This window comes from Ammospiza nelsoni, chromosome 3, assembly GCF_027579445.1.
Source record: "Ammospiza nelsoni isolate bAmmNel1 chromosome 3, bAmmNel1.pri, whole genome shotgun sequence".
NCBI classification, from domain to species: Eukaryota; Metazoa; Chordata; class Aves; order Passeriformes; family Passerellidae; genus Ammospiza; species Ammospiza nelsoni.
Genome location: NC_080635.1, coordinates 94,000,136 through 94,026,417, shown reverse-complemented (window position 1 = coordinate 94,026,417; position 26,282 = coordinate 94,000,136). Strand labels below are relative to the sequence as shown.

Sequence of the window (26,282 nt, the reverse complement as noted above, 5' to 3'; positions counted from 1 at the left end):
GGACCCCATGGCAAAGCAGGGCAGCTGCATCCTGGGCTGGATTAGGGGAAGCATTTTCAGCAGGTCAGGGGAGGGGATCCTTCCCCTTTGCTCAGCCCTGGTGAAGCACACCTGGAGTGTTTCCTGGATTCCCCAACACCAGGAAGATATGGACATACTGAAGAAAGCGCAACAAAAGGCTGTGAACACGATGAAGGGACTGGAACATCTCTCTTATGAGAGGAAGGGCGGACAGAGCTGGAACTACAGCCTAGAGAAAGATCTGGGAGATCTTATCAGTCTATATTTAGATGCCTGATGGATGGAAGACATGGAAGCCAGTCTGCCTTCACTGTTGATCTGTGACAGCACACAGTGTACAGAGATTAAAACACATAACACTCCAGGTGAAGATAAAAACCCTGTATTTTTTACTCCAAGCATGGTCAGACACTGACTTGGATTGCTCAGGTCCTGGAGTCTCCATGTTTTGAAATATTAAAAATTCAGCTGGACATGGGCCTAGGCAACCTGCTGTGGCTGACCCTGTTTGGGCCAGGGCCTCTTGTCTGTGCTCAGTCACCACCCTCGGACACTGCCATGGCAGCGTCCCCTCTGCGAGCGGCCGAGGGACTTCCCAGGCAACCAGCGACAGGACAGGAGGACAGAGTCTTATACTGCACCAGGGAGGTTTAGGCTGGACATTAGGAGGAATTTCTTCACAGAAAGGGTGATTATAAATCAGAAGGGAGTATCCAGGGAGATGGGGGAGTCACCCGGGAGGCGTTTTAGGAAAGACTGGACGTGCCAATCAGTGCCATGGTTTAACTGGCATGGTGGTGTCCGGCCATAGGTTGCACTCGGTGATCCCAGACGTCTTTTCCTTCCTTAACGCCGCCGTGAGGACGCCGGTCCCGGCGGGAGCGGGGGCTCCGGGCCCGCGCGGCGGCGCTCGGGAGCGCGCGGGCGCTGTGACGTGGCGCCCCAGGGTTGCCATGGTGCCGTGAGGGGCCGCCATAGCCACGGCCATGGCGCCGCCCGCGCCGCCCCCCTCTCGCGTCTTCGCCGAGCTCGACCTGGCCCCGTCCCCGGAGGGACGCGTGGGGCCTGCGGCGCTGCCCGGGCGGGAGGTGCATGTGAGCGGCAGCGCGGAGCTGAGCGCCCGCCCGGACCGGGCGCGGGTGTCGCTGCGGCTCGGCAGCCGCAAGGAGGCGGCCGTGGCGGCGCGGAGCAGCGTGTCCCGCCGGCTGCAGTACATCGCGCACACCGCCCGCCTGCACGGCATCCCGGTGAGCTCCGCCGCCCGGGGCCCGCTGAGGCGCCGGGGTGTCCCCAGGGGGAAGGCGGGGGGGCAGCAGGCGGGGCTATTCCCGGTCCCGTTCCCGGTGCCGCTCGGCAGCCGGCGGGGTGCGGTGCCGTCCCGCCGGAGCGGCCCTGAGGAGAGGCGCCCGCGGAGGGCCTTGGTGCCGGCGGGAAGCAGGGCAGTGACGGGTTTGGAGCTCTCGGGAACCGCTGGGAGAGCCTGCCTGTCTTTGGAAGGCTGCAGCCATGCCATCCCCAGCGGAAAAGGCGGAATGTCGCTACCCGGGCTTTCCAACATGTTGCTTGTTAAGCATGTGAAAGCCGTCCTGTTCGAGTCGCGCGGTGGTGGAATCGCCGTCCCTGGAGGCACTTTAGGAAAGGCTGGACGTGGCTCTCAGTGCCATGGTCTATTGACATGATGGTGTTCAGTCTAAGGGTTCACTCTATGATACCAGAGGCCTTTTCCAACCTAATTCTGTGATTTCTGGTGTAATACAGCATTCGCCCGTGCAGGCGAGTGAAACTGATAAAGTTGTACACAGCAGCATAACCTGTACCTGTGTGTGTGTCGGAGTAACTGTGATGACCAGAGCTTAGCAGCAAATACATACAGAGATCTTTCCCTCTTTCTTGTTCTACTTAGTAGAGAGGTTTTTAAAACTTGAGATATGATCAAGATAGCTGAAGTCACAGAAGCCCCTTGTGGACCCAGGAAGTTCTTTTACCACAATGAATATTGTAGCGTCTGGAAGCAATTTTGCAACAATGAAAAAAGCATAGACTTACCTTTAAAGCTCTGTCCAAACAGTAAATGCTCCATAAGGGTGATGTTTGTCCTAACAATTGTGCTGATGAATTTTTTGGATTTCACAAAAGCGTTTTGGACAGTGTTCCACACATAGGGCTCTTAAAAACAGAAAAAAACCTTTTATGGAACATGCAGTTGTTTTCAAAAGTTACTTCTTATTGAAGTTCCCTAGGAGGTTTGTGCCTTTTGAGTGTATTCACAGTTAAGCTAGGGGGAAAGGTAGATGATCAGGTTTGCTATGAACACCAGATTATTCAATGGAGTAAAAAGGAATTGTAGAAGGGTTTCCTGATACTGCATGATGGTACAGTGCAAGTCAGAGTTAGTAAATGCAAAGTAGGAGAGTCAGTTACTCAGCCTAAACAGTGATGTGCCACAGTGAAATTGCATGCCCACATTTCAGATGCTGCATGCATTTTAAGATAAGTACTGGCATCAGCTTTCATTCCCAAACAAAATAGGATTTTGTGAGGGCTTTTTTTGAACTGTTGTGCTGTCTCTGTAGTATCTATATAAATTGTTCAGGAGTAAAGAAGGCAGTGAAGAAGACCAGAAGACCACTGTGCCCCCGAAAAAGCTCATATTGCAGCTCTGGGACGAGACAACAAGGGGGTATAGAGGCTGCTTTAGGCCAGATATTGATCATGGCTGGGTGCATGTCTGTCACAGGCAGCATTTGTCAAGGCTCCCATTGACATCAGGATGACTTGTTCAAGCAAAACTGCTGCATTTTAGTGAGGGATTGCAGGTTACATGCCTTCAGTGTCTATTAAGTGAATTAACAGGAGTTCAAAGTGGTGGATTTTAAGAGGAATGGGAGAAGACAAAGCAATTCAGCATGCATTCCTTCCTATTAGTAGAGAAAATGTTAACCTTTGTACCCACCACCATGGTGAGCTATCAGATTATGGGAAATTTTTGTCCTGACTGTCATTAAATAGTTCTTCAGAGCATGGCTATATTGGAAAAGATAGTTGCAGATATTTCCCCCACAGTGAATCTGAACAACTGACTTCCAGTTTTGACTTGATACTGGTTGAATTGGGACAGCAAGGAGCATCCAACATGTAGTGGCTGGCACACAACAAGAGCAGGCAGGGTGTGAAATAGGTGAGTGTGCTTTAGAGGGGCTGTGTGTACCACTCCAGGCTAGAAAAAAGGATTGCAAGCTGAAGTACGACTTGGACAAACAAATGACTTTATTTGGATTTATAACAGTCAGGTTCAGAAAAGTAATGTGAGCAGGCAGGCAGGGTGGAGAGTGGGCTGTTTTTACAATGTGAGAGTATTTGGTGTCTTATTATAGTTACAATAATTTCACAGTAATCTTTTTCTCTTTCGAAGATGCTGTGTGTTGGAGAATGGAAATGTTCTTTCCACTTAGTTGAGAGACTGTGAAATGCTGCTTGAGTTGTGGGTTTCTCAGTGTTAGCAAAGTGTTAGCTCTAGGGAACTCTGAGAAAAACAACATGAAGTTATTTTTTTTTCAGAGTAGTTCCCCACGGTATAATTTTTAGTGCTTTGTTTCATCCAGTTTTAAATCACTCTACTGCTGGAGCTTTTATTTGCCTTGCAGCTTTTCCACTAACAACTCTCACTGCTGGCAATTTGTTCTTTAACTGCGTTTGATAACTTCACTTGCAGCTAATACCATTCTAGGCAACTGTAAAATTAATGTCTCTTCACAGTCTCCATATGGTTCTAGTTGTTGCAAGCTTATCTAAGGCCTCTTTAGAAATCATCTAACTATGCTATATATTTATTTTAATTAATGCACAGCACAATTTTCTTAACCCTTATTGTTGCTATAGTAGGAAGCCTGTGAGATGGGAAGTGCATAACCTTTGCAGCAGCAGGAGCTTGCATTGGCAGCTTCTCACGAGGCCTGGGGGCAGCACCTGATTTCCATATACATTTGCACAGGATTTTAATCAGAAATAGATGCACATAGTGGCATTTATTTATAGAGTGCTGTAAGTATATGCAGCACTTCAGAGCACAGAATGTGGTTTCCCCATTGATTTTACTTTCCCTGCAGCCTTCAAAGCAATCTCCCTTAATCAACCCAGCTGCTCAAAAGTAACATTTTCTTCTCTTTCTCTGGAAGCAAACAGATTTTATATTTGCCAGCTATGATTTATTTGAGGAGTGGTGTGGAGATGACACTTGTTTTCTTTAATGGCTATATCTAACTGTTGGCATTGGCACCATGTTTAAAATAACAGTGATAATATTTGTTGTACCTGTCAGAGTGTTGTAGAACAAAACAAACCATCTAGCAAAATATATCTGGTAGGCTCTGTGTTAGAGATTGTCTGAACTGGGATACCTCCCTTGGATTTATGTGCAATATTCTTCATATTTCAAAACTTACTCAGGAGTCACAGTTATGGATGAACATCCATACAGTCAGTTTAAAAAGGTTTTAAAGTTTGCTGACTTAGTTGCAAAGTCTTCCAATGACAATATATCCCTGACTGAAGGTAAAAACTTGTGTAAGGCATTGTCTTCTTTATATTACTACATATTTAAAGAAATATCTCCAGAGTACCCTGCATTTGCTGAGTATAAATCTGCTTTATGTCTTTCTTGTAATAACTGTTACATATACTTTTGTTATTTCTTCTTTAAGCAGCAGAAACTTTTTCACTATGGGTTTTGGGTTGTCATTCTGTCATCTCATGCCAAATAGACCAGACAGAGTGTGGGGATGAGAGGCTGGAGCACAGCTACCCAATCCCAGAAGGTGCTCAGCATCCTTAACCATCTGGAGACACTGTGATGACTGGCAGGAGACAGCAGCGTACATCAGGGCTCTCAGTAGCCATTTCCATAGTGCCAAGAACAAAAATGCCGTGATCACATGGAAGAAGCTGACTCTTTTGACTGTTCAGATATCCTTCTTTTTGATAATGTAAAGTTGTACTGGACATATCAGTTCAAATGTACAATTGGATTTTAAGAGACATTTTCAAGTGTCTGTAGATATTTTTTATTTACAGTTACACATATCAGCATACATTACCCAACAGGCTTTAGCATACATTCCTAACTCTAAGTGCTTTCCCTTGCTCAGTCTTGGCTTGTGTATCATAAAAAGGTCTCATAGTTTCATTAAGTCATTAGCCAGAGCAGAACATAAGTTTAAGTGAAGATGGGCTGTTCTCTTAGTGTATTGTTGCATACTTGTCTCCTTGAAGTATGCTTTTGCTAACTTACCCATTATTTTTTTTCCTGTTCTCTTCTGGGGAAAAGATCAGTCATTCCTATAGCCTGCCAGTGTCATGAGGGTGAACACAATGGTCCTGTGACTAAGACATTGTTCAGAAGTAGCAGATAGGAGGAAGGACTATAAAAGGTTGTGTTCAGTTGAAAAGAGTGAAAATATAAAGCAAAGCAATTTCTAGACTTGATATGTTCAATGGGATATCGACTGTCTTTTTCATTTTTGTTTATTTTAGAGTGCCTGGAGCAGTGATGTGATGCCACATAAAAAATTGGCTTTATAAGCAGAATTCACAAGTGTGATTCTGTTAAGAGTTGTTCAGTGGCTTCTGGGGTGATTGAAATACCGATATTGTTATATTGGTTTAATTATTTTTTGTGATTCTTGGCCCACAGATTTAGAAAATATAGAAAGTTATTCCAGATGTCCAGAATACTTGAGGTGCAGCTTTCCCTAAGTCACAGTGAAAAGTATTTCTTCTGGGGCCATTCAATCAAACTGGTATTTCCTCAGCCAAAATATGAATAGTAGACATAAACAGTAGGGAAGAAAAATTTTAGCTTTTGAAGTAGTCTCAGTCTTGATTGCAATTTCAAATTCTGTTGTCTCCTACCTGTCTTTTCCATATCTTTGTGTGAACACAGTCACAAACAGAAGCGAAGTATCTAACAGAAAATGTATCACAGAAGGCCACCTTGTTATGACTTCAGCAATTACTTCATCCATTTATCTTCAGTAGCACATACAGCTACTGTCACATTTGGTGGGATTAAAATTAGCTGTGAAGGAAATTTTGTAATACGTGGTGCAGAATGATCTTTCACTCCATAGTATTGATCTTGCCATAGCGCCTGGTGCCGCGGGATGGCAGTGTCCTTAAATACACAGGAACCTTGGGAGGGCACAGCCAGATTCTAAGGCTTGGATCTGCTCAGCAGGAAGGAGAACCTCTTTTAAAAAGGATTAAGGAGAGGGGACAGGGGAAAACAAATGCATTTTTCCTATGTTCACAGTTGTGTTACAGCACAGCTATTTCTGTAAGATACGAGTTGTAGTAGTTTGTTTTTTCTGTGGTAATTTCTATAAGATACATGAAACCTCTGGGGAAAAATATTTCTTGGCAATTGTAATTGAATTCTAACACAAATAGTAAGATTTACCCCATCCTGTAAATTAAATGAGCTTTTGGTGCTAGACTGTCTTGATCACTCTAGCAAACCCCAGCCAAATTAAAGAAAAAATACAGCTTTTATGGACTACTGGCCCTTGCTAATCCTTGCCCTTACTAGAAGAGACTTTCTGAAAATATCTAAAAATAGGACTGCTGTGCTTAAATTTGAGCACTACCAATCAATCATGATACAAATTTTGAAATTTCAGTTTTTTGTAGACTTTTATTCAATGGTAATAAAACCATATAATATTTTAAAAGGAAAATGCTTCTCATAGTTAATATCATTTGCATAGACTTATGCATGCATGCATGCTACATAAAACTTGAAGACTTGAGCATCTGTAGGAAATACTCTGACACAAAGCATCTTGAATGTCAACATTGAAGAAAATATTTCCTATGCAAATAAATCTAGTAAATAAAACTTCTTTAGTGACTGGAAGGCTGGGTATTTGCTTTACTACACTTCATAGGTGTTACATGCAAAGTTGCAATTAAACTGTAGGCTGTGCTTTTTTTGCTATGTTAGAGTAATTTCACAATAAATTGTTTGTTCAAACTGTTTGCTGCAGAGCAAAGTGGGTGAAAGATATGTGACTGTTAGACCAGTAGCAAGCTGGTCAAATATTCACATGTAACTGCAGTTATTCTGTATCTTCCTGAGTTCAGTACCTTATTTATGTGTCCTACAGGATTTGCTAGTGCTCTGTGCAGCCATTATGTTGACCAGTGGAGCTGCTGTTGATGGCGAGGCATCACTGGTGGAACGGCCTTTTTCAAGGGTTACCATTATGCCAGAATAATAGCTGTTCAATCTTTGTTCATATCACCTTGCTACAAGCTGCTGCTGCTGCTAAAATATCTTAAAATAGGGGCCTAAAAAGCACTTCTCACATACTAACTTTCTAAAAGCAATTGAAGCTTCTAGATTTCTTGTACCAGGTGAATTTACAGTTACACACTAATACACACAGCTTCTACCTAGCAGCTACTTTTATGACCTAATTGTTCTCTTCAAGGGAATAGCAGCAAAATCCCATTATAGAGCTACTGTATAATTGATTTAGAATAATTTAAGAAATCTTTAACATCCAGCTAGTTTTTAAGTGAAGATATTTGCATGGAAAATTCAAAATTTCTGTTTCAAAGTCATGAGTAATATACCAAAACAGTTCAGCTTTTAAAGGACACCATGTAAATACAGCAGATCCTTAATTTCTGTCTTTTAAGGTTGTATTCCTCTACTTTGTTTTAGGAAGAAAATATGACTGTAACAGAAGATTTTAGTAGAGTAGAAAATACTTACCAAATGGAAGCAGAGGTATGTATTCAACCTAACCAAAAATAAAAAATAAAATTAAAAAGTAAGTGTGTCAAGGACCTATAAAAATTTGCAGACTATCTTTACTCAGACCAAGGAACATAATGGCAGCATAGTCCAAAAAAACTATTTAAGGACTGCAATTTATAGCAGAGTTCAGTTGCAGTCTTCTGTTGTGCTGAACTTGTTTTCTTCTCAGATGAATGTGTGCTTTTTAAATGTTACCTGATGCTACAGACTGGCATATGTGGTTCTGGGGCAGTGTGAGCAAACCAACAATTCTGAACTTTCCTTCACCTATAGCCCTTCCTGCCCTCTGCTTCTTGCAAGGAGTTGGTGAGTTCAGAAAGCTGCCCCAGTTAATAACCTTTTTTTTCCCCAGCTCAGCTTTTTTTTTTTTTTTTTTTTTTTTTCATTATTTTAGCTCCTTGAACTGGGAGCAAATGCAAGATCTGCTTAGGCCACAGTTGCAGAGCACCTGGATTTTGGTCTGTTCTGTACAACTCTGCCATCAGCTTGCTCTAAGTAAAGCAAAGGTAATTGTTTCCTGGGTAATTGGCTCAGAATTTTGTAGGTAAAAAGTGCTCTGTGAAATGCAGATATTATGGGAATAATCCCATTTACTTCAGTATCTGCTAAGGGAAGTATGTATTTGCACATTCATGCCATAGTAGGAAATAAATGCTGTGCTTGAAACATTCACTGAGGGAAATTGTGTGTTTAGCTAATGTATTTTTTAGACCATAAAACTTTAATCACTACCCAGCAAGTTTAGAGATCCTTACAAAGTAAACCTGGAAGCCTGCAATAAAATGATAGCTGGTTTATAGAGCTGTGGTTTAGAGTCCTCTTAAACAAGTTCAGCCTCCTTAGTTTGCTTGCTTTAAGGCATATTCTTATCTAAATAACACCAATAAATACAGAAATGATTGAGAATTTGGAGAACAAAAGTTGGATTTTAAAATGAGTCTTAAGATACTTAAATGGTGTGCATTCATGCTCTGAATGACTTCAGCTTCATCATGGAGACATATACTACCCTGAGAGCTTAAATCACCATGTTTTTTAGATGACCTGTACTTAAAAATTAATAAACCCCCTATTATTAATTATTATGTGAATTATTGTTTATGCTACAGACAAGCTTAGGCTTACAACTTCAGTCTTAAGTGGTAACTTAACCAATTATCTGTCTTCTGCTATTAGTTTTATACAGCAAGGATTATATGTGGAAGGCTGATTACTTCGATTTAGTGTTGATTTGTAAGCAGCTTGGACCAGCTGTAATTGCTGTTGCAAAGTTGTGTGGTTGCCTAGGACCCTGGGGGTTGGGACTGGAAGAACCCATGCACAGTGCTGCTGTTTAGGCTGCCCTGCACACTGAGGTAGCAGTGTGGCCACTCTTAATGCAGAGATCAGTCTCTCCTTGCTTCTCCCTTTATGAATATCCTTGTTTCATTAGTGCAGCTTCATAAACCAGTGAGGGTCCATTGACAAGCCTGTTTGCCTACTTTAGCAACATGAATGAATTTAAAACTCACTTCCACTCACTTCTCTGTTAGAGTTTGCCATTATATCTGTGTTACATGTAAAGTCTTGGACATCCTGTTTTACTTCATTCTGTAAACTCTTCATCATTTGTCTCCTGTAAAGAATTTTTAGAAGACTGAAAAATTCCCAGGCATGTAGCTATTTAAAAGTATAATGAAGAATTCAAGATATTCTTTCAACTGTAAGGAGATAATTTTAATTCATGCTATAATAAAGGCAAATATTCAGAAGAATGAAGTTGTGTATAAGATCACAAAGCTTTATAATATGTTTATCATAATAGTTCATTTATTGCATGACATTCTCATGGGAGGAAGATTATGTTGGTTTTGTGCATTTCTTAATATGCTTGCCTCCTTATAAACCATAACTTCTTGTCATTTGCAGCCTTTTCCAAACCTGGGAATGTCTCTAATAGTTTTGCATAGCTTCTTGTTACCTTTTAATCTTAATAACTGACAAAGTTAAAACATTTATTTGCATTTTAATGTTGAAGTATTCTCTGTAATTGTAAGTGGACTGTATTAGATGTAGCTCTAAATGAAAATTTTTATCCTAATTTTTTTTAGGAGGGGGAAACAGCAAAATCAGCTGTTGGTCAGTTGTTTTCTGCTTCTGAGGGTACCTGATCAAGTGCTTTTTTTTGAACAGTAAAGTTCCTGAGTGCCCAGAAGTGCCCCAATCTGAGCAATTCATCTCCTGCTTAAGACCCATAGTTCTTTTGTTTCATCACTTTTTTTGTTTCATCCCCTAGAAGGAACAAATCTTGTAAATGCTGATGGCAATCTGGAAAACACTATGACAGTCCTCATAGTGAGACTTTACACAAAATACAGCTATGACAGTTTCCTGGCAAAACATCACGGGGGATGTGTGCTTTTTATATGTATGGCAAGAACTCCCACTGGAGAAAAAAATGTAGGTGTAGCCTCATCTTCAGTCTCTGTTCAATTGACACTGCACCTTTCAGAGCCACTGAACCAGTGCAAGGATCCAAGCCAGGATAAGGTTCAGGTACTACACCAAAAGGCTGTCAAGGGTAACAAGATGGGAGCATTAATTACTTTTTACCTTACTGTGCATATGAAGTAGCTCCCTCCTCCCTCACTGAGAGGCTCAGCTTCTTTGAATTATCTCATTGTGCACAAGGTAAATAAATCTCTGGTATGCGCACAGGAAGGTGCTGCAGTGCTGCTGATGTGCTGTAACTGGGATTTCCGTGTCATATCCCATCACTGGGGTAGAGTGATGCATAGACTGCAGCAGCCATGGGGGCAGCTGTAAATCCCACATGTTGGCAGTAGAATTTTCCTAACTGCACTGTTTTTCTTCCACTCCTGTGGAAGCTGTATTAATATGCAAAAAGAAGGGAATTGGGAATAATAGAGAAGGTGAACCTGACTCATGGTGGGAGCACTATACTGGAAGTGAAGATGAGGCTTTAGGTTTTTTTTTTTTTAAAGTTAGGGATCCAGGATTTCTGGTTCTGAATGCTGTATCAGCTCAGTGTCATTGCTTCAGCCCTGGCAGCTGTGCTTTGCCACAGAAAAGAGCTGGCTTCTGCCTGGCAAGTTGCTGCCTGGCTGGACTTTGCACCAGGAAAACTGTTGGGCTCTGGATGCAGGGCTGATAGTGATTGCTGCTTCATAGCATTTGGGAAGGACCTCAATTCCTAGTGCATCTTCATTTAATGCTTCTTACAGCCAGAGCCTGTTGGGTGTTTAAATTGTTTTTAATCCAAGTCTGAAGTGCCCAGTTCCTTCTCAGCACTGCGGTGAGTCTGTTCAGACAACACAGGATTTGGAGCCCACTGCAAGGGGAACTGGGCTCAGTCTAGCTTAATCTCATAGCTGAGGTTTCTTTAATCTAATGGTTGGAATGAAAATGTATTTTTCCTTCATGCACAGTGTTTTCCACATAATTTTGTATGAGCTTCTGCATAATTAACATCCAGCAATCTAAGAAGGGACGAACCAGGATGCATCTAGTCATGTGTACCATAGCACGTTCATTCTTCAGATTGTTTGCATACCAAGAATTCTGCATTTCCTCTGGAAGGGATTTCTTAATCCTCAGTTTTAAGCTATTTAAGAACTTCTTTCTGTTGCAAACAATGCTAGTTTCTAGGGCTATATTAAAGTATCATAAGTTCATAAATGTTGGAGTTGTGTATGGCACTAGTGTGTTTAGTTACCTTGTAGATGTCTGGTCTTACACTGATTTAAATGAAAGTGTTGAGTCATAGTGGAAAATGAAAATATTACTCATGTGATGTCTGTTCACTCACTCCCAGGTCTGTATCATATTCAGTGATTTTGGAAAAATGCAGAATGTTTGCAATCTACTTATTGAAAAGTTAGGAACCTCTGTTACCATCAATCCACCTCATTTCTACCATACACCAGAAGCCATAGACTCACTTCGGTAAGTTCTCTCATGTGCCAAAAGTCTTACAGCCTTAGTTAATATGAATACATAATTTATGCTGTTTGCAATGGGAGCAAGTAGTTTCCTTCACACCTATGAATATTTATGTTAGAGATTTCAGTATTTAATATAACTTAAAAGTTAATGTTGTTCAGCCTAGAAGGTAGAATTTGTTCTTGTCCCTGTGCAAAAGCAGAATGTAATAAAAGTTATTTTCTCACTGATTTCCACTGGAGTATAATCTGCTGGGAATCTTAGATCAACAGAATTTGTCTCTGATTACATCATCATGTGTAGATTTCATTTGTATTCATTCATGAGGGTGCAAGTGTGTTACCAGGTGTTGATAATTTTAAGTACCTTCGCCAATTCCCATTACTGTTAGCTGACATATCTGGAAAGAACCATGTGTGTGGCACTTCTCAGCATCAAAATATGCTGCCCTGAAGCTCACAATCTTGATCTGTTTTAAGCATTGACTGTTCAGTCCAGGCTTCTCTCACTAAATGGGAGGGACAGAAGGAAGTTTAGTCTTGGTTGGGGTTTTGCCTCTTGTAAGAAAAGAACTGCCTGGTCCAAGCAGCAGGCTTAATTAGCTGCTGTTAAAGGTTCCAGAGATGCCAAAAGTGAATGCCAGAGGTATCTACAGGAGATGAGGAAATATGGCCAGTGACTTTAAGCAGGTGCTAATATACCTTGCCGCTGAGCCACCGAAATGCCTGGAGCAAGGGTTGAACTCTTGCTCGACTCAGCGTGGATGCCTGCAGCATGCAGGTGTTAGAAATGCTTGATGTCATCAGAATTAGTGAGGATGCTGACATTTCCTCCGCACACGGTCCCCTCAATACCCAAGCTGTGGCTCAGAAGCTGGGGGAAGGTGATGTAGGTGATGTGCCTTAGCATCTCTGCAGTTACAAAACCTGCGACACTAAAAACAAAAAGCTTGGCAGGAGCACCGGTACATCAGTTGATCCTGCTTGTTATTGTGCTGCTGCTTCCACCTCTCAGCCGCCAAGTGTGCGTCACTGCCGTGGGAAACACGCGCCGCAAGGCCCAGGAAGTCTGTCAGCTCTTTGGCCAGGCATTGGGAAAGCCTTTATTGATAAAAGAAGAGGAAACCAAAGAATGGGGAGGCCACATAGACAGTCACCTGTCACTCTCTGCTGATTCACAGACTCTGCAGGAAAAAATCCAAAATGCTACTGCTTATGCATCTTGTAGAGTGTTTGCTGTGTTTGAGATAAAGGGAAAAGAAAACAGAAGAAGCAAATTGCCCTAGAAACCTTCAAATCCTACACATCTTAATAAAATTTTTATGCTTACTTGTGATTTTTGATGGTTTTTTACTTCACTCTTGTGGTAAGTCTATCCCCTAAAATTAAGGTTACAGTTAATTCTTGAAGTACAGTTCACAACTGCTTTTTTTTTTTCCTGGCCCTTGTAAAACAGCAAGATATTTGATGTGCCAAACATTTGGCACACCTGGCTGAAACTGTGCTATATCTGAAACTATGTATACCTTTCCTCCCAAAACTGGAAGGAAGTTAATCCCCATTGATAAGTCATGACAAACTGAGCATGCATTGTGTTCACTTCTGACAAAAGTGAGTGTCCAACATAAAGCCTGCTTAGGAATGTTTTATTTCATCATAGGAAAAAAATATACATTTTATCCTGGTGTCTGTTTGCTCAATTTTCAAAAGGACATCTGTTATCTGGATGTACATTACATGTACAGACACTGAAGTACTCAGTCATGAGGGTAGAGTTTTTTCAGCCATGGCTGCATAATATATTTTGATCCATCATATCCACTGAAGTAGGTTTCCATATCAGGGTGATACACCTGAGAAAAAAATATTTCAAGTTGAAGAAGCATTAGAAATGGGCAATAAATATAAACTGATACTTAAATGAAGTATTGAAATTACTACATTGTTTGAAAAGTCCTGATGAGTTTTATGTACATAGAGGTACTTTCAATGGCATTTTCTGTGTACCGTAACTGAATTTCTGTCATCAGAATAGCAACTCTCTCCAAGTACTTTACAAATGTTGAACAGATCTCATGAGATGTTACAAGCTAGATTTACACCAGCATTAGTGTTTAAAATCAGCAGTTTCTTACTGAAGTAGTTCCCACTTGTGTTGCTCTAACTTGTGAACCTCTAACATTTGTTAGAGGTATTTGGTATTTCTTTTAGCTGGATCAGTTATCTAATCCAATGAGGCAGCGAGAACAGTAAAGAAGCGGTGGGGGAAATGGTGAAGACAGACCCAGGTGATGACCTTAGGTCCAATATGAAGATGCAAACCCACCAGGGACAATCCCAGCCTTGTCTTGGTGCAGAAAGCCCACAGTGAATGGCTCAGAACTGTCAGCTGGGAAAGGGTCATAACAAGTCTAAGCATTTTCTGATCTCTCAACTCTTCAAGAAATTAATGTGCCTATCAGGCTGTACAAAAGGCTGAGTGAGGGCAATCCACAGACCTTTTGAACCTGAGGCATGACTCACCATCTGTTAATAATCTCAGCTAGACAACTTTGAAATACCTGGTTTTTGTGAGCTTGTTACCAATAGTTTCTCCAATAATCTTCGTGGAGAATTAACCTGCCACGTGGGTGAATAAAGCAATTTAATACCGTAAAAGCTAATTCCACAAGGTAAATATTTAAGATGAACTATCTGTTTCTCCTGATGGAATGCAAAGGAAACTGAAGGTAGCCAGCTAACTGGCATAGTGGAAGGTACATTTTTAGACAGTGTGGGCAGAATACAGTTTTAAATATTTATGATACTCATCTGGAACAGCATAGTTTCTGCTCCTAAATTCAGGCATGTTGGCATATTCTATATTACAATTGGTGACTAAACCAGAATGGTCTGAACTAAGGCTTCTCCCAAATAAAAGAGATGATAGTGTCACACTGTGCTTGAGAGGGGTCCTTTATGTGCAGCAGCACAGTTTTGAGACAGAGCATGGAGAGCCTTCAGGCCAGTCTGATTTACACAATTCCTTTGGGAGGTTTTCCCAAAAGGCAGAGGAATGTGCCAATTTTAATCTGCTCTGTTTGACTAGATCAGGTGTCTTCTGTTAAGTGAATGGTTCATCTGCTTGCTGGTTTTTTAAATACAGACCCTGCCACTGTCCACAGAGAAGGCATCCACAGCAGCATAGGGATCCCTTGCAAAAAGCCACCTGTATGTGTCTTGCATGCCTGAAGGCTGTTTTCTGGCTCAGAGTCTCAGACTAGTCTAAAACTCAGGTGTGCCTTGCATAAGCCAGGAATCAAAAGCTTCAACCCTGATACACAAAACAGAATATTTGGCTCCCGAAGAATTTTACAGTTAAGAAGGAAGACATTCTTCAGTCTGGGCAGCAGCTGAGCAGGAGCTGTTTGAAATGGAGATTTTTCAGAGTAGAATTGAGAAACCGGCATACTTTACTAGATCCCCAGAAATCACAAAAGCCTGTGCCTGCAACAGCCTATATATCATGGAAATCAAGTTGCTAAAACACTTACAAACCTCAGCAGCTGGATACTTTAAAGTGGGTACTCCCCACTTGAAAGTGAGTTGGGTCATTTTTCAGCTTCAAAAACCCATGCTTGAAAGTACAGCAGTAATTTGTTTATCTGCTTTCTCTATTAGTTTTCACTAGCTTTGTCTCCTAGCTGGTATTTATTAAGCCAAAGGTCAGCCAACTTTTAAACATACAGGATAACAATCAAGTTGCAACTGAATAAAAATAAATACTACCTCTAATCCCATAATAACTGTTATCTCTTCCTCAGAAACATAAGCTGTAGATTTGCCAAATCCATTTGCTTTGTTAATTAGAATTCGATAGTGAGGAGTATCTTTTAGATCCTGTAAAAATAGAAAGAAAATAAATAGCCTCAAAGAGAGATGATGACTAAAGATTACCTATTATAATCAGTGAACTTTGAGTGGGCTTACAGAACCTAAATCCCCTTGAGATACATGTGTGTATATATATATATATGTGTGTGTGTGTGTGTGTGTGTGAGTATACATATATATATACAGCCAGTTCATTTTTGATTTTACCAATGTCAGAATTAAATATAAAGCAATCAGAACTGCAACACATGAAGTTCTTGGGATATCTGAAACATTTTTTAGGAATCAAGAGTTTAATTAACCTTTTTTTCCCACAGACCTGCAAGAAACAAGATTTACAATATCCTTGCTTTTTTGTACATAGGCCCAATGATGATCTGCTACCACCCTTTTTCCTTCACAAGTGACAATGAAACTCCAAGAGAAGAAGAGACAAGTTCAGAACATAATGCTACCTCCAACAACCACGGTCCCTGGAAAGAGCTAAGGCAGCTTCTTTGTGTGTATATACATGAATCTTCCAACAAAGAAGTACCTATGAAAACAAATCCTGGGCCAGGGAATATGGGCCATGATATTCGCTGCTGTCCATAAACATTCCTGCCCAAAGTAACCCACAATCTAAACACAAAAAAGTGATGGATGAATACAGATGGAGTTTATGAAGCAATCAGTATCGATCAATGAACAGGCAGTGGCCTCTGCTCAGTGATTTCATGAAGATCTGGAAGTCAGAGGAAGGCTAGGAAAAGTTGGGCTGAAAACCTGGCCGATGTTTTGAGGGATTTACAAGTACCAAGTTCAGTAAGCTGCAGCCTAAAGGTCAGAAGGCATTTTGCTAAGTGCTTGTGACATGATAGGCAAAGGCAATTAAACCTCAAAACCAGCAAAAGACGCTTGCCATTGCTCTTGAAATTAAAAAACAATAAAAATGAACACAAGGCTGGGACAGCAGAACAGTATAAGGTACATAAAAAGAATCAATGTCTGCTGAGAAATTCTTGGGGGTTCAGCTGGTGATAACAGTACTGAGGGGAGGAAAGAAAGCAAGGATGCAGGTGTTTTAGAAGCCAAAGATGAGGGACAGTTGGATAAAAACTACATCAGGGAAGGAACCAAATGCACAAAATGGGACAATGTCAGTTTCCAGCTGAACATGAATTTTCTGCTATAGGCAAAGATTTTCATGTTTTCCTCATTTTCACTCCTCTGACTTAATAATTAGTGTCTTCCTGCCACTTAAGCAGCATGTCAGTGGCATGCAGAGTATGCAGCACTGCATTACCAGATTAGCACTGTCAACAAAGGTTTAGCATCAGATTTTCAAATACAAGGACTTAAGCAAAAGAAATTTAAAGGCTTCAAGAATTCTAACAAAAATGTGTTTTTAAATAGATTTACACTCCAAGTAACCAGATCCTCAAAAACATTGCTTTTTCTCTGAAACTGATTAAACACAGAGGATTACTTGCATTTCTTAAGTGCAGTGAAGATTCCACCAATTATGGATAACCAGATAAAAGACTTAACAGCTTCTCAATTTTAGTGACATGGCAGGAGAAATCCATTCAGACATCATAGGTTGACACTGTTATTTCAAATAAAACACTGTGTATAAAAAGTGAGTAGTTATAATTTGAGATATGTCCACTGCCCTGACCAGCAAAGCTTAGCCACTCAGTGGTGTAAAAGCCAAGCTGTACTGGGACCACAGTGCAGAAGCAGCAAAGGTACCACTCAGCTGCACAGGTGATGCAGAACTCTGGAGTATTTCCCACTAGGATGGCAGGAAGTTGGTCTGCAACAGTGTTTCTGAGGGTATTTTAACCTGGGTTCTGTGTATATATTAATAACGCAAGAGTTTAGTACATTCAGACCTGTTTCACTGGAGGATATCTGGGTTGTAGTTGTTCTTCTGGAGTGTTAGCTTTTACATCCCATCCAACAATGACTCCTGAGTAGCCAAATCTTCTGTGAATTATTACCTGGCCCACACGGAATTTAATATATTCAGGCTTTGGACTGTGAACATGAGCTGATTCTAATTTAACAAAGAAAGAGACTTATCAAGGATAAAAGTTTGGTCAGCTATATTAAGTATTTTAACAGAAATTATTCTGACTTCTACATGAAGAGAACTGATAATTAGATTAATAAGGGAATTAAAGAAGAACAGGTGCTTTGATTGTTTCCCCCCAGAATATTAATTACTACAATTTACAAAGGAACATCCACTAAGAAACTTTTCTATTTGTATGCATTTGATATTACATAGGGATTTTAACAGAGTTTTAGAAAGCATTAACACGTGTGTGCATTGACAGTTACTTAAGCATTACATACAGTATTTTACAGTGCTGACATGTGGTAACTTATTGTGACATTATTTTTTGCCAGTTTAGGTCACAGAATTCTTCTATTCAGTCTGATTAGGGACTTTTTCCAGGAATAAAGTGGTCAGCTATTTCTTTTTTCTTCCTTCAAAATACATACACTGAGGTATTCAGTAAAATACATACATATAGTTACATCATATTGATACTATTACACAACACAGGGAAGAGGCCTTGGATTTTATGTTTACTGTTTTGTTTACTGAATATTATCAATCATGTTTAGAGACACGAAAAAAGGAAAACAGTATGCCATTTACAAATTAAGTAAAAAAATCCACTATAGAAACCTTGTAGACAACATCATAAATAAATTATGAAATTGCAAAAACTTCAATACCTGAAAGATAAGAACGGGGTTTTACTTCATTGGCACCGCTTTTAGCTTTGTTCTCTCCATAGTACCAATTCCTAAAATGTAAAATTAATAACTCAACTTACAAACAAGTTCTTTAGAAGCTGAGTTTTAATAATAATCAGAAGGTTAATTATCCTGAGTGGGATACTGCAAAGCCTTTGATACAAACTTCTTTACAATTTGAAGCCTGCATGAATTTAACATAAAAACACTTTTAAGGAATACACAAGAAAAAGGAATTTGTTCCAACAGGAAAAAAAGAGTATGAATCTCATTTCTTTGAATATGTTACTCTACAGTTGCATTAGAATTTTTATATCAGAGGAAACTCACTAATTTTATAGAGGTGAGCAAACACTGCTCTTCAGTGTGATTCTTCAGTATCTTTTGTGAAGTTTTTTAAAATTGGTTTATACTGGTATGGACAAGGTGTCTGGCAATGAGTCCCTGCCTAAGGCTGCAGTAAGTGTAGCTTTTCCTTCTGCACTAGACTGAATTTCATCTGAATGTAAAAGGTGGGCAGCAGGAGATGGACATGTTTAGAAAGGGGAAATGGCTAACATTTTTCATTGCTATAGTGAAAAAGAGAAAAGTGTAAAAAAACAATGAGAATATGGAACATTTCCTTCTGCTGGCAATGTAACAGCAGCAGTCTATGAACAGAGGAGTTTGGGTAACATTCTGCATCCATACCAGCCAGCAAACCATTGATGCCAAAGAACCACAGGTTGGCCTAGTCTCCTTCCTCTTTGATGGTGCCTTTCAGTCCTACTCCCTTCACCCTGCTTGCAGGAAAATGAGAGCAGGTTCCTGTGCAAACAATGTTTTTTACAAAAGTTTTGGTTTAGCTCAAATGTATAGAAAGACTTAAGGCTGACAAGTACCTCTTAACAGAAAGAGGAGTGGGCAAAGTTAAAACAGCAGCTAATATAAGTCTCAAATGACATTATTTTTAGAATAGCAAATTCTTTATAAAATATTCAGAAGACACAGACAATATACACAAAATATATACAAATAATCCAACTATATACAAATAATCAATGTATCATTGCATCTTTTCAGGCTTTATTTTAGATATGCATGGAGCTTTCCATGAAGTTGAGAAGCAATTTATGGTGAACCTTAGAAGAGCACAGTTTTTGATTCCAGTCATAGACCATTCCCCTAGCTTTTGCTGGAAGCAAAACTAAGTCAGAATCCTCCACAGTTCAGAGGACTTGACACCATTGATTATTGTACATGGATCAAGAATAAAGGACATTTGAAGGTCCATACAAAGTAAAACCTTTGGAGTATTTCTACTCCATGAATTAAATCTCACAAATAAGGCTGTCAACAAACCGAAAGAAGTCCATGAAGTCTTCTTAAATTAAAATGGTGTGTATGAATGGATAGAATTTTACTTTTTCTAGACCAATCACTGTTATATGACCAATAATCAAAATTTCACTACTTAGCACACAGATTTTCTGTCTGTGATTCCTAATTCAGATTTTGAACTTGAACTACAATATAGAGCATAAGATATCCATCCAATGCTAAAGCATCTGATGTGGCTAATTGTTCTGCCTTCAGAGTCAGATAAATTTGAGGATAACATGTACAGAATTACTGCATGAGTTACGTTTAGTTTCACATGGAGTTCAGTTTTGATGTTTGTGTAGAAAGTTCCAGATGAGTCTCAGAAGCAAATGAGAGATATTTCCCCTTTGTCACTTATTCCCCCATAGCACACTTTCCTGCTCAGAGCAGACCATGGCTGAAATCTCCTTGGTGCGGACAGTAACACCCTACCTTGTCTTTGAGAGCCACAGCTTTAAACGATCTGCCCACGCATCCAGACTCAAGTAAGATCTTGTTGAGATGCTCCAAGAGGCAATTATCCTTTAGGAGTAAAAATGGTTGTAATGTTGTTTTTAAAACCTTCTCTAGTATTCTTATATAGATTTTTAATATTTAAGCTTTGAAGTTTCACTTCTGTAGCAAAGAGAAAGAAGGGGTCAGTGACGGTGAACAATTTCTCCTCAAGATTAATATCAACACTGAAAATGAATATTCTTTCAGTCATCACTTTTACCAGTAAACCATATGTAAATTTTGGAAAATACCATTTTTCATTGCAAGATTGCTTTCTTCCTGTACTTGGACCATAGGAATTGTTAAATTACATTCTGATTCTGCAGCTTCAACTGTTACTCAAGAATAGAGAGCATGAGATATTTTTTTAATGGTGTACATAATCAAAATACTATTAAAAAAGCCTACAGGTTTTTGCATAAATCTAAATAATAAGTGGTTGACTCATTCCATGAGGCCTGAAAATTATTTCACTCTGGGTCTTTATGCATAAACCAAGCTTAGTTCTCTTTTCATCAGACCAATCTTTTGCTCTTCCTGCTTCATGCACTGGAATTCCACAGATGCACCACACAGTCAGTGCACTGCACAGGCCACATGTACAACTGAGTCTCTCTTTGCATGGTTCATTTTAAGATACCAGTGTTTGCCAATAGACACCACTATCAAAAATTTGGATCTGATGTAATAATCTCCACTTTTTCTTTGGAGATATGTGTGTGGGATTCTGCCAATACACTTCTTAAGTCATAGACGAAATGGCACTCCTTACTTAGCTCTTATCATTGTCCCTGCCTTAGGTAATTTACTGTGAGTGAATTTTGTTGGTTAAGAGTCTGTACTGAGTCATACTATGCAAGAAAATATTTTATAACAGTAAATGTCAGAAGGTGATGGAAAATCAGAACTAATGTTACTTAATCAATCACTTAATTTTCATCTTTTGAAAGGGACATAATCCTTAGTAACGTACGTTGGAATGTCACAAAAAAGAATGAGGTTAAGGCACTCATGCAGATTAATAAGATTTATATGTGAAGAAATCAACAATTGCTGTTTGAATTTTGAAACTAAATACAGTCATATTAAGCCATAAAAATGCCTGAGGTGTGATTTAAATGTTGGTTTTGTATAGGAATAGCCAATGCACCCACACTCCAGCTTTCCAGGACAAAGTGTCATTGGGGATGAGGGAGAGAACTCTCTTACAAATAAACACAGTAGGGAAGGGCAGTCGTACAACCTTCCTGTTATTTGGATGCGCACAGCAGAGTCCGTTCCGTACCACTGAGATATGAAATACTGTGCAGGAAAAGCAAAGAGCAGCATGGAAATCTGCAGAGCTGCAGCTGCATTGATGTGAGGCATTCCAACAGGAAGTCTTGGCAAAGACACTTCACTGCTCCCTGCTCTGAAAAGAGGAAGAGAAAAATTTTAAAAAGAGATAAAATAAGTAGCTGCGAGCTTTGCTAGATGCGTCAAACTTAAAAGTTTCCTTCAGGTTGCTTTGCTGGTTCACAACATTATGTACAATCTGTACTCAGGCATTTTGGCTACAGCTGGAGCACACTTAATTTAGGCCACTTTATTAAATTTCATGGTACTTACAAAAGCTAATAGAAGACTAAAGTACACAAGACAGAAAAACCTGCTTTTAAGATTTATACAGGCAACTCTTTTGTCTGTAAACAGAGAGGGGGAAAAAAAACAGAGGAACTGGGAATGTGTATGGTTGTCCAATTTGCAGTAAAAAGCTGCTGTCCGTGAAACAAATTATTTGTGCTGCTTTGTCATCTGATTGAGTGCATTAAACATGTCTGGCATACCAGATTGATGGCCTCAAAAATAATCTGTTTGCATTCAGTGGTAATTGCACATCTGACAGAACTAAGGGGTTTTTCTTTCAGGCTGAAGGCACTTACAGCACTGTACCAGGTTGATAATGTGCCACAGTCCCACCACTAGATTAGAAAAGGATTTGACATCACCTTTCATTCCCATAGGCACCTGAAACACCATACCAGTGCATATTCATGGCTCTTCCCTCCTTCCCCAAACCATCAAGATATTCACCTTCACCTGAGGACTGTCTTTACATCTGGTAGGCTTTTTCAAATCAGAACTAAGACGTGCTGAAATTTGAGACTTGTGTCTTCTACGCAGGTGTTCTCAGAGTACCCGGTTTACTGCAGCATTCACCCACTCTGTTCTCCAGGAGCAGCTGGTACAGCTCCTGCTCTCTCCTGGAGTGGAATACTCAGCCCACAAGCAGAAGCAATTCACTACAGTTGTATCCGAATTGCTTCTAGATCCTGCTGTCCTAATTTATGTAATATGCAAAATAATTTGGGTTACTGTAATATACACAGCACAGGTGCACATGGGAAGGTATATTTATGAAAACTGCCCAACAAAAGCAGTCGAGATCACAAAGAGGAGGTTCAAAGAATATTGTAAGGAATATGGTAACGTCTTAGTGTGTGATGAAGCCTTACTACAAACTGTATTTTTAACTTCTGCATCATCTGCTTTAGAGCCACCAGTAAAGAAAAAAAGTCTCCTAATCGCCTTTTAGACGTTATCTAAACTTGTAGAGTACTTGTAAAGTACTTGTTTAGCCTTGTGTGGTGTGGGGGGAGGAAGAGTCACGGTTCAGCCAAGTAGCCATGAGCGCCCTGGGGGCTGGACAGGAGCCGGGGGTCGCCGCCGCGCTGCCCTCTGGGGCAGTACAACTTCTGCCGCTGTGCATCTTCCTCCTGTCCCTGAAACCGGCATTTTCAGCAGCCGCATTCCCCAGACAGAAAGGATGCGGTGGCATACATCGAGTTAGCCCGAATCAAAACATTTTTGTGCATATTTGGACGCACCCGAACGCCCGCAAGAAGAGCGCTGTGCCTGCAGCCCCCGAGCGGGGACCGAGCCGCAGCAGCCCCGAGCCGGCAGCGCCCGGGGGGAGCCGCAGCCCCTCTGCTCCTGTCCCGGCTCACGGTGAGCCCCCCTGTTCCTGTCCCTGTTCCTGGTGAGCCCCCCTGCTCCTGTGCCGGCTCACGGTGAGCCCCTCTGCTCCTGTCCCGGCTCACGGTGAGCCCCCCTGTTCCTGTCCCTGTTCCTGGTGAGCCCCCCTGCTCCTGTCCTGCTCCCGGTGAGCTCCCCTGCTCCTATCCCGGCTCCCGGTGAGCCCCCTGCTCCTGTCCTGCTCCTGTCCCGGTTCCCGGCCCCTCACCCGGCCCGGCCCGGCCCGGCTCGGTGCCCACGGGCGGGAGGTGAGGCCGAGCAACAGCGCCCTGAAGGAGCCCGGAGAGGCGAGCGCCGAGCCTGAACCCGGGCCAGGCTCTCAGCCGCGTTGGGAGGTTGCCCCCTGCTCTCGGCTTTCCCCCGCACAAAAAGCTTTCAGGGCAAAAGGATTTCTTAATCTCAAAACGCAACAAACTCCCCCGTGGACTTTACACTCCGACAGTTTTAGAGAGATTAAAATAAAGAAATAAAAAGTTCTAAGTTATTTCTTAAGACTAACTTTAAGACAGTAACATTTCCAACTTCCTTACCTAGGTATTTTTTTCTGTGAATGTGGATGAACAAGTGGCGTGAACCGGTATGAATAGAAGTCCGGTGGTTTTCTCTCATGTGATGTTTATGCAAAATATGTCGTAACCCTGTAGCCCAGCCTCATGTCCTGCCTCTCTCTACGCTGTTGGTACTTCAGAGAGCTCCTGGTGCGGCCCTGGCCCGGCAGTGTCGCGGCTGGATGCCGGCGCAGCTGAAGCAGGAGCGTCCTCAGTGGTTTCCATAGCACGCGTGTCAGCAGCAGGAGCTCCGGGGCTGCCCCTGCTGCAGGGAGTCAAACCCGGCCATGAGCCCCGTCTGTGTCACGGATTGCTGTGGTGTAAATTCAACTGCAACCAGACTGGCTGATGGCACCCAAATCAGAGTGGGAGCAAACAGAGGAGGCAGACTCAAACTGCAAATGATCCAGAGAGATTGGAGCAATGGGGACATTATAGACAAGAAGAGAGATTCATCAGTGGCAAACGTTGAGCCTTACCAAGAGAAAGGAAATGCTCTAGCCATCGCTTTCTCACAAGAGAAAGGAAATGCTCCAGCCATCACTTCTCACTGAGCACAGCTCTCCAAAGAGCAAGGCTCTGAAAAAAACCAAAAATGTTACCAAGCCATACCTAGTGAACATGTGGGAACTAAGGGCCCAGGCCTAGGATGGAATTTTGTTGATGGATTTAAACCTGTGCAACATGGCAGGAATGCCCAATTGAAAACTCACATGAATACTAGCCTACACTAGAAATTCAAATTCTACCTAAGAAAAATAGTTTTTTAATCATAGAATCATAGATGGTTTGAGTTGGAAGGGACCTTTTCAAGGTCACCTAATCCACCCCTCTGCAATAAGTGGAGACATCTTCAGCTAGATCAGGTTGTTCAGAGCAACCTGTTTGCCTCACAGAGCCCACCCCAAGGAGAACAGACTCGTTGGGGACATCGTGGCTGTGTTTGCATCACCAATCCCAGGCTGCAGTAAATTCTGGGACCTACCAGCTCCCTTGAGCAAAACCTCAGGAGCCATGTAAACACCTGATCCTACCTCAGGGAGGCTCAAGGTTTTAGTGTGACTCAAGCAACTTATTACTACCCAAACATTAAGACATCTTCTTAACACAAAGTAAATCAAATTGCAAGATGATTCTTTTACAAAACAGCTTACTGCCCATGTGCTTGAGCAGAGATCTGCCAGAAAGAAACCAGCCCTGTGTGTTCTGTCATGACGCAGAGGTGGGTAAAGAGGCCATAGCCAGAGGAAAATTACAACTTCATAAATTAGCATGCAAGAAAAAAGAAACAATCCTGACCATAACACAATTTCAGATGATCTGCCCTTTCTTAGGACAATGCTATGTGAATTTTCTAGTAACTTTTCCTAAACAACTTAACCACTGATTTCCTTTGTAAACTTTATTTATCAGAAGTTTGGCACACATTGGTGCACATTTTACAGCCTCAAACATTTTACAAGCATGAAACAGCATAAATGTTTTGAGTTCCAGATATTTAATCTTTCCCCATGTACTTGTGCATGCAGACTAATTGCTGTCAATGAAGGACAGCAACAGTACAGACTGCACATCTACCCAGCTCCTCATGTTGAGATTTTAGCTGGGTAAAAATAGGCAGTGTATTAAGAGGCAATCATTAATTAGGGACTTCTAAGTAGCTCTTTTTTTAAAGCTTTTGACAGCTGTATTCCAATTCTTAGCAGTTCATGGAAGTTTACTCCATCTTCTTTAAGAGTTAAGAGAATTCAACTTTTGAATAAGGTGCTCAAATTTCAGAAAAATAACCCCACTAGATTTCTCTGCTACAGAATACAAATACAGTAATCCTTTCTAATATTTTAATCAGATTCTAACCAGGTTCGCATTTTAAGTTCTGTCTATTTTATTTTGAATATTCTTGTTCAAAGTTGGATTCCAAGATCTGAGACAAAACACAAATTAACAGCTGAGGTTGCCTGGCTCTTGAATGCTAACATTGTTTGAAGTCAATACCTCCAGGAATAGGCTTCTGCAGAAATTTGATGCTGAATGAGTTGATTACCTGCCTCTTGCTTCCTCCTTCTTGAGTTCTTTTTCAGTTGTTTTTTTGTTGTTGTTGTTGTTTTTGTTTGGTTTTTTTGTTTTGTTGTTGTTGTTATTTGTGTATCTATCTAAAGTAAAATGAGAGGCCAACAGACCAAGTTTAGGTAAAATCTTTCCATTTCAGAGACAAAAAAAGGAAGCATGAAGGAAGTTTGTATGGCTGTTACCAGAGTAGGAACATCATTCCCAAATCCTCTACCCTGTCATCCCTTCAGCACTCACACAGATTTCAAAGTATAAGAGAAGATTCATAAATTCTCACTACAGCCCTTTCAAAAAGTAAATTAAGCCTCTTGCAAAGATTTCTTAGCACAATATTTCTCTGAGCTAGAAAATCAACCAGACATTTTGGGCTTTGAGTTTACTGTT

The 26,282-nt window shown here is 41.0% G+C and overlaps 2 protein-coding genes across 2 annotated transcripts; one reads left to right on the top strand and one right to left on the bottom strand.

The window, feature by feature from the left end:
• Positions 1-1,007: 1,007 nt before the first annotated feature.
• Positions 1,008-13,110, top strand: IRAK1BP1 (interleukin 1 receptor associated kinase 1 binding protein 1). The gene is made up of 5 exons (XM_059469295.1): positions 1,008-1,268; positions 7,745-7,810; positions 8,114-8,146; positions 11,655-11,785; positions 12,797-13,110. The coding sequence occupies exons 1-5, from the start codon at positions 1,008-1,010 to the stop codon at positions 13,065-13,067; spliced, it is 762 nt and encodes a 253-aa protein (XP_059325278.1). The 3' UTR covers positions 13,068-13,110.
• A 300-nt stretch (positions 13,111-13,410) lies between these two features.
• Positions 13,411-23,879, bottom strand: LOC132071624 (F-box only protein 21-like). Its single transcript, XM_059469296.1, has 7 exons — positions 23,811-23,879; positions 21,509-21,676; positions 20,203-20,292; positions 18,388-18,458; positions 17,532-17,695; positions 15,550-15,660; positions 13,411-13,634 (listed from the first exon to the last, which is right to left on the bottom strand). The coding sequence occupies exons 2-7, from the start codon at positions 21,631-21,633 to the stop codon at positions 13,539-13,541; spliced, it is 657 nt and encodes a 218-aa protein (XP_059325279.1). The 5' UTR covers positions 21,634-21,676; positions 23,811-23,879; the 3' UTR covers positions 13,411-13,538.
• Between the last annotated feature and the right edge of the window lie 2,403 nt (positions 23,880-26,282).

Coding starts and splice junctions, on each gene's coding strand:
- IRAK1BP1 (XM_059469295.1), top strand. CDS start 1,008: ATGGCGCCGCCCGCGCCGCCCCCCTCTCGCGTCTTCGCCGAGCTCGAC. Junction 1,269..7,744: donor CCCGCCTGCACGGCATCCCG/GTGAGCTCCGCC, acceptor ACTTTGTTTTAG/GAAGAAAATATGACTGTAAC. Junction 7,811..8,113: donor CTTACCAAATGGAAGCAGAG/GTATGTATTCAA, acceptor CTTCACCTATAG/CCCTTCCTGCCCTCTGCTTC.
- LOC132071624 (XM_059469296.1), bottom strand. CDS start 21,633: ATGCCTCACATCAATGCAGCTGCAGCTCTGCAGATTTCCATGCTGCTC. Junction 18,459..20,202: donor CTGTGGCTCTCAAAGACAAG/GTAGGGTGTTAC, acceptor TTTACATTTTAG/GAATTGGTACTATGGAGAGA. Junction 13,635..15,549: donor CAGTTATTATGGGATTAGAG/GTAGTATTTATT, acceptor TTTTTTTCTCAG/GTGTATCACCCTGATATGGA.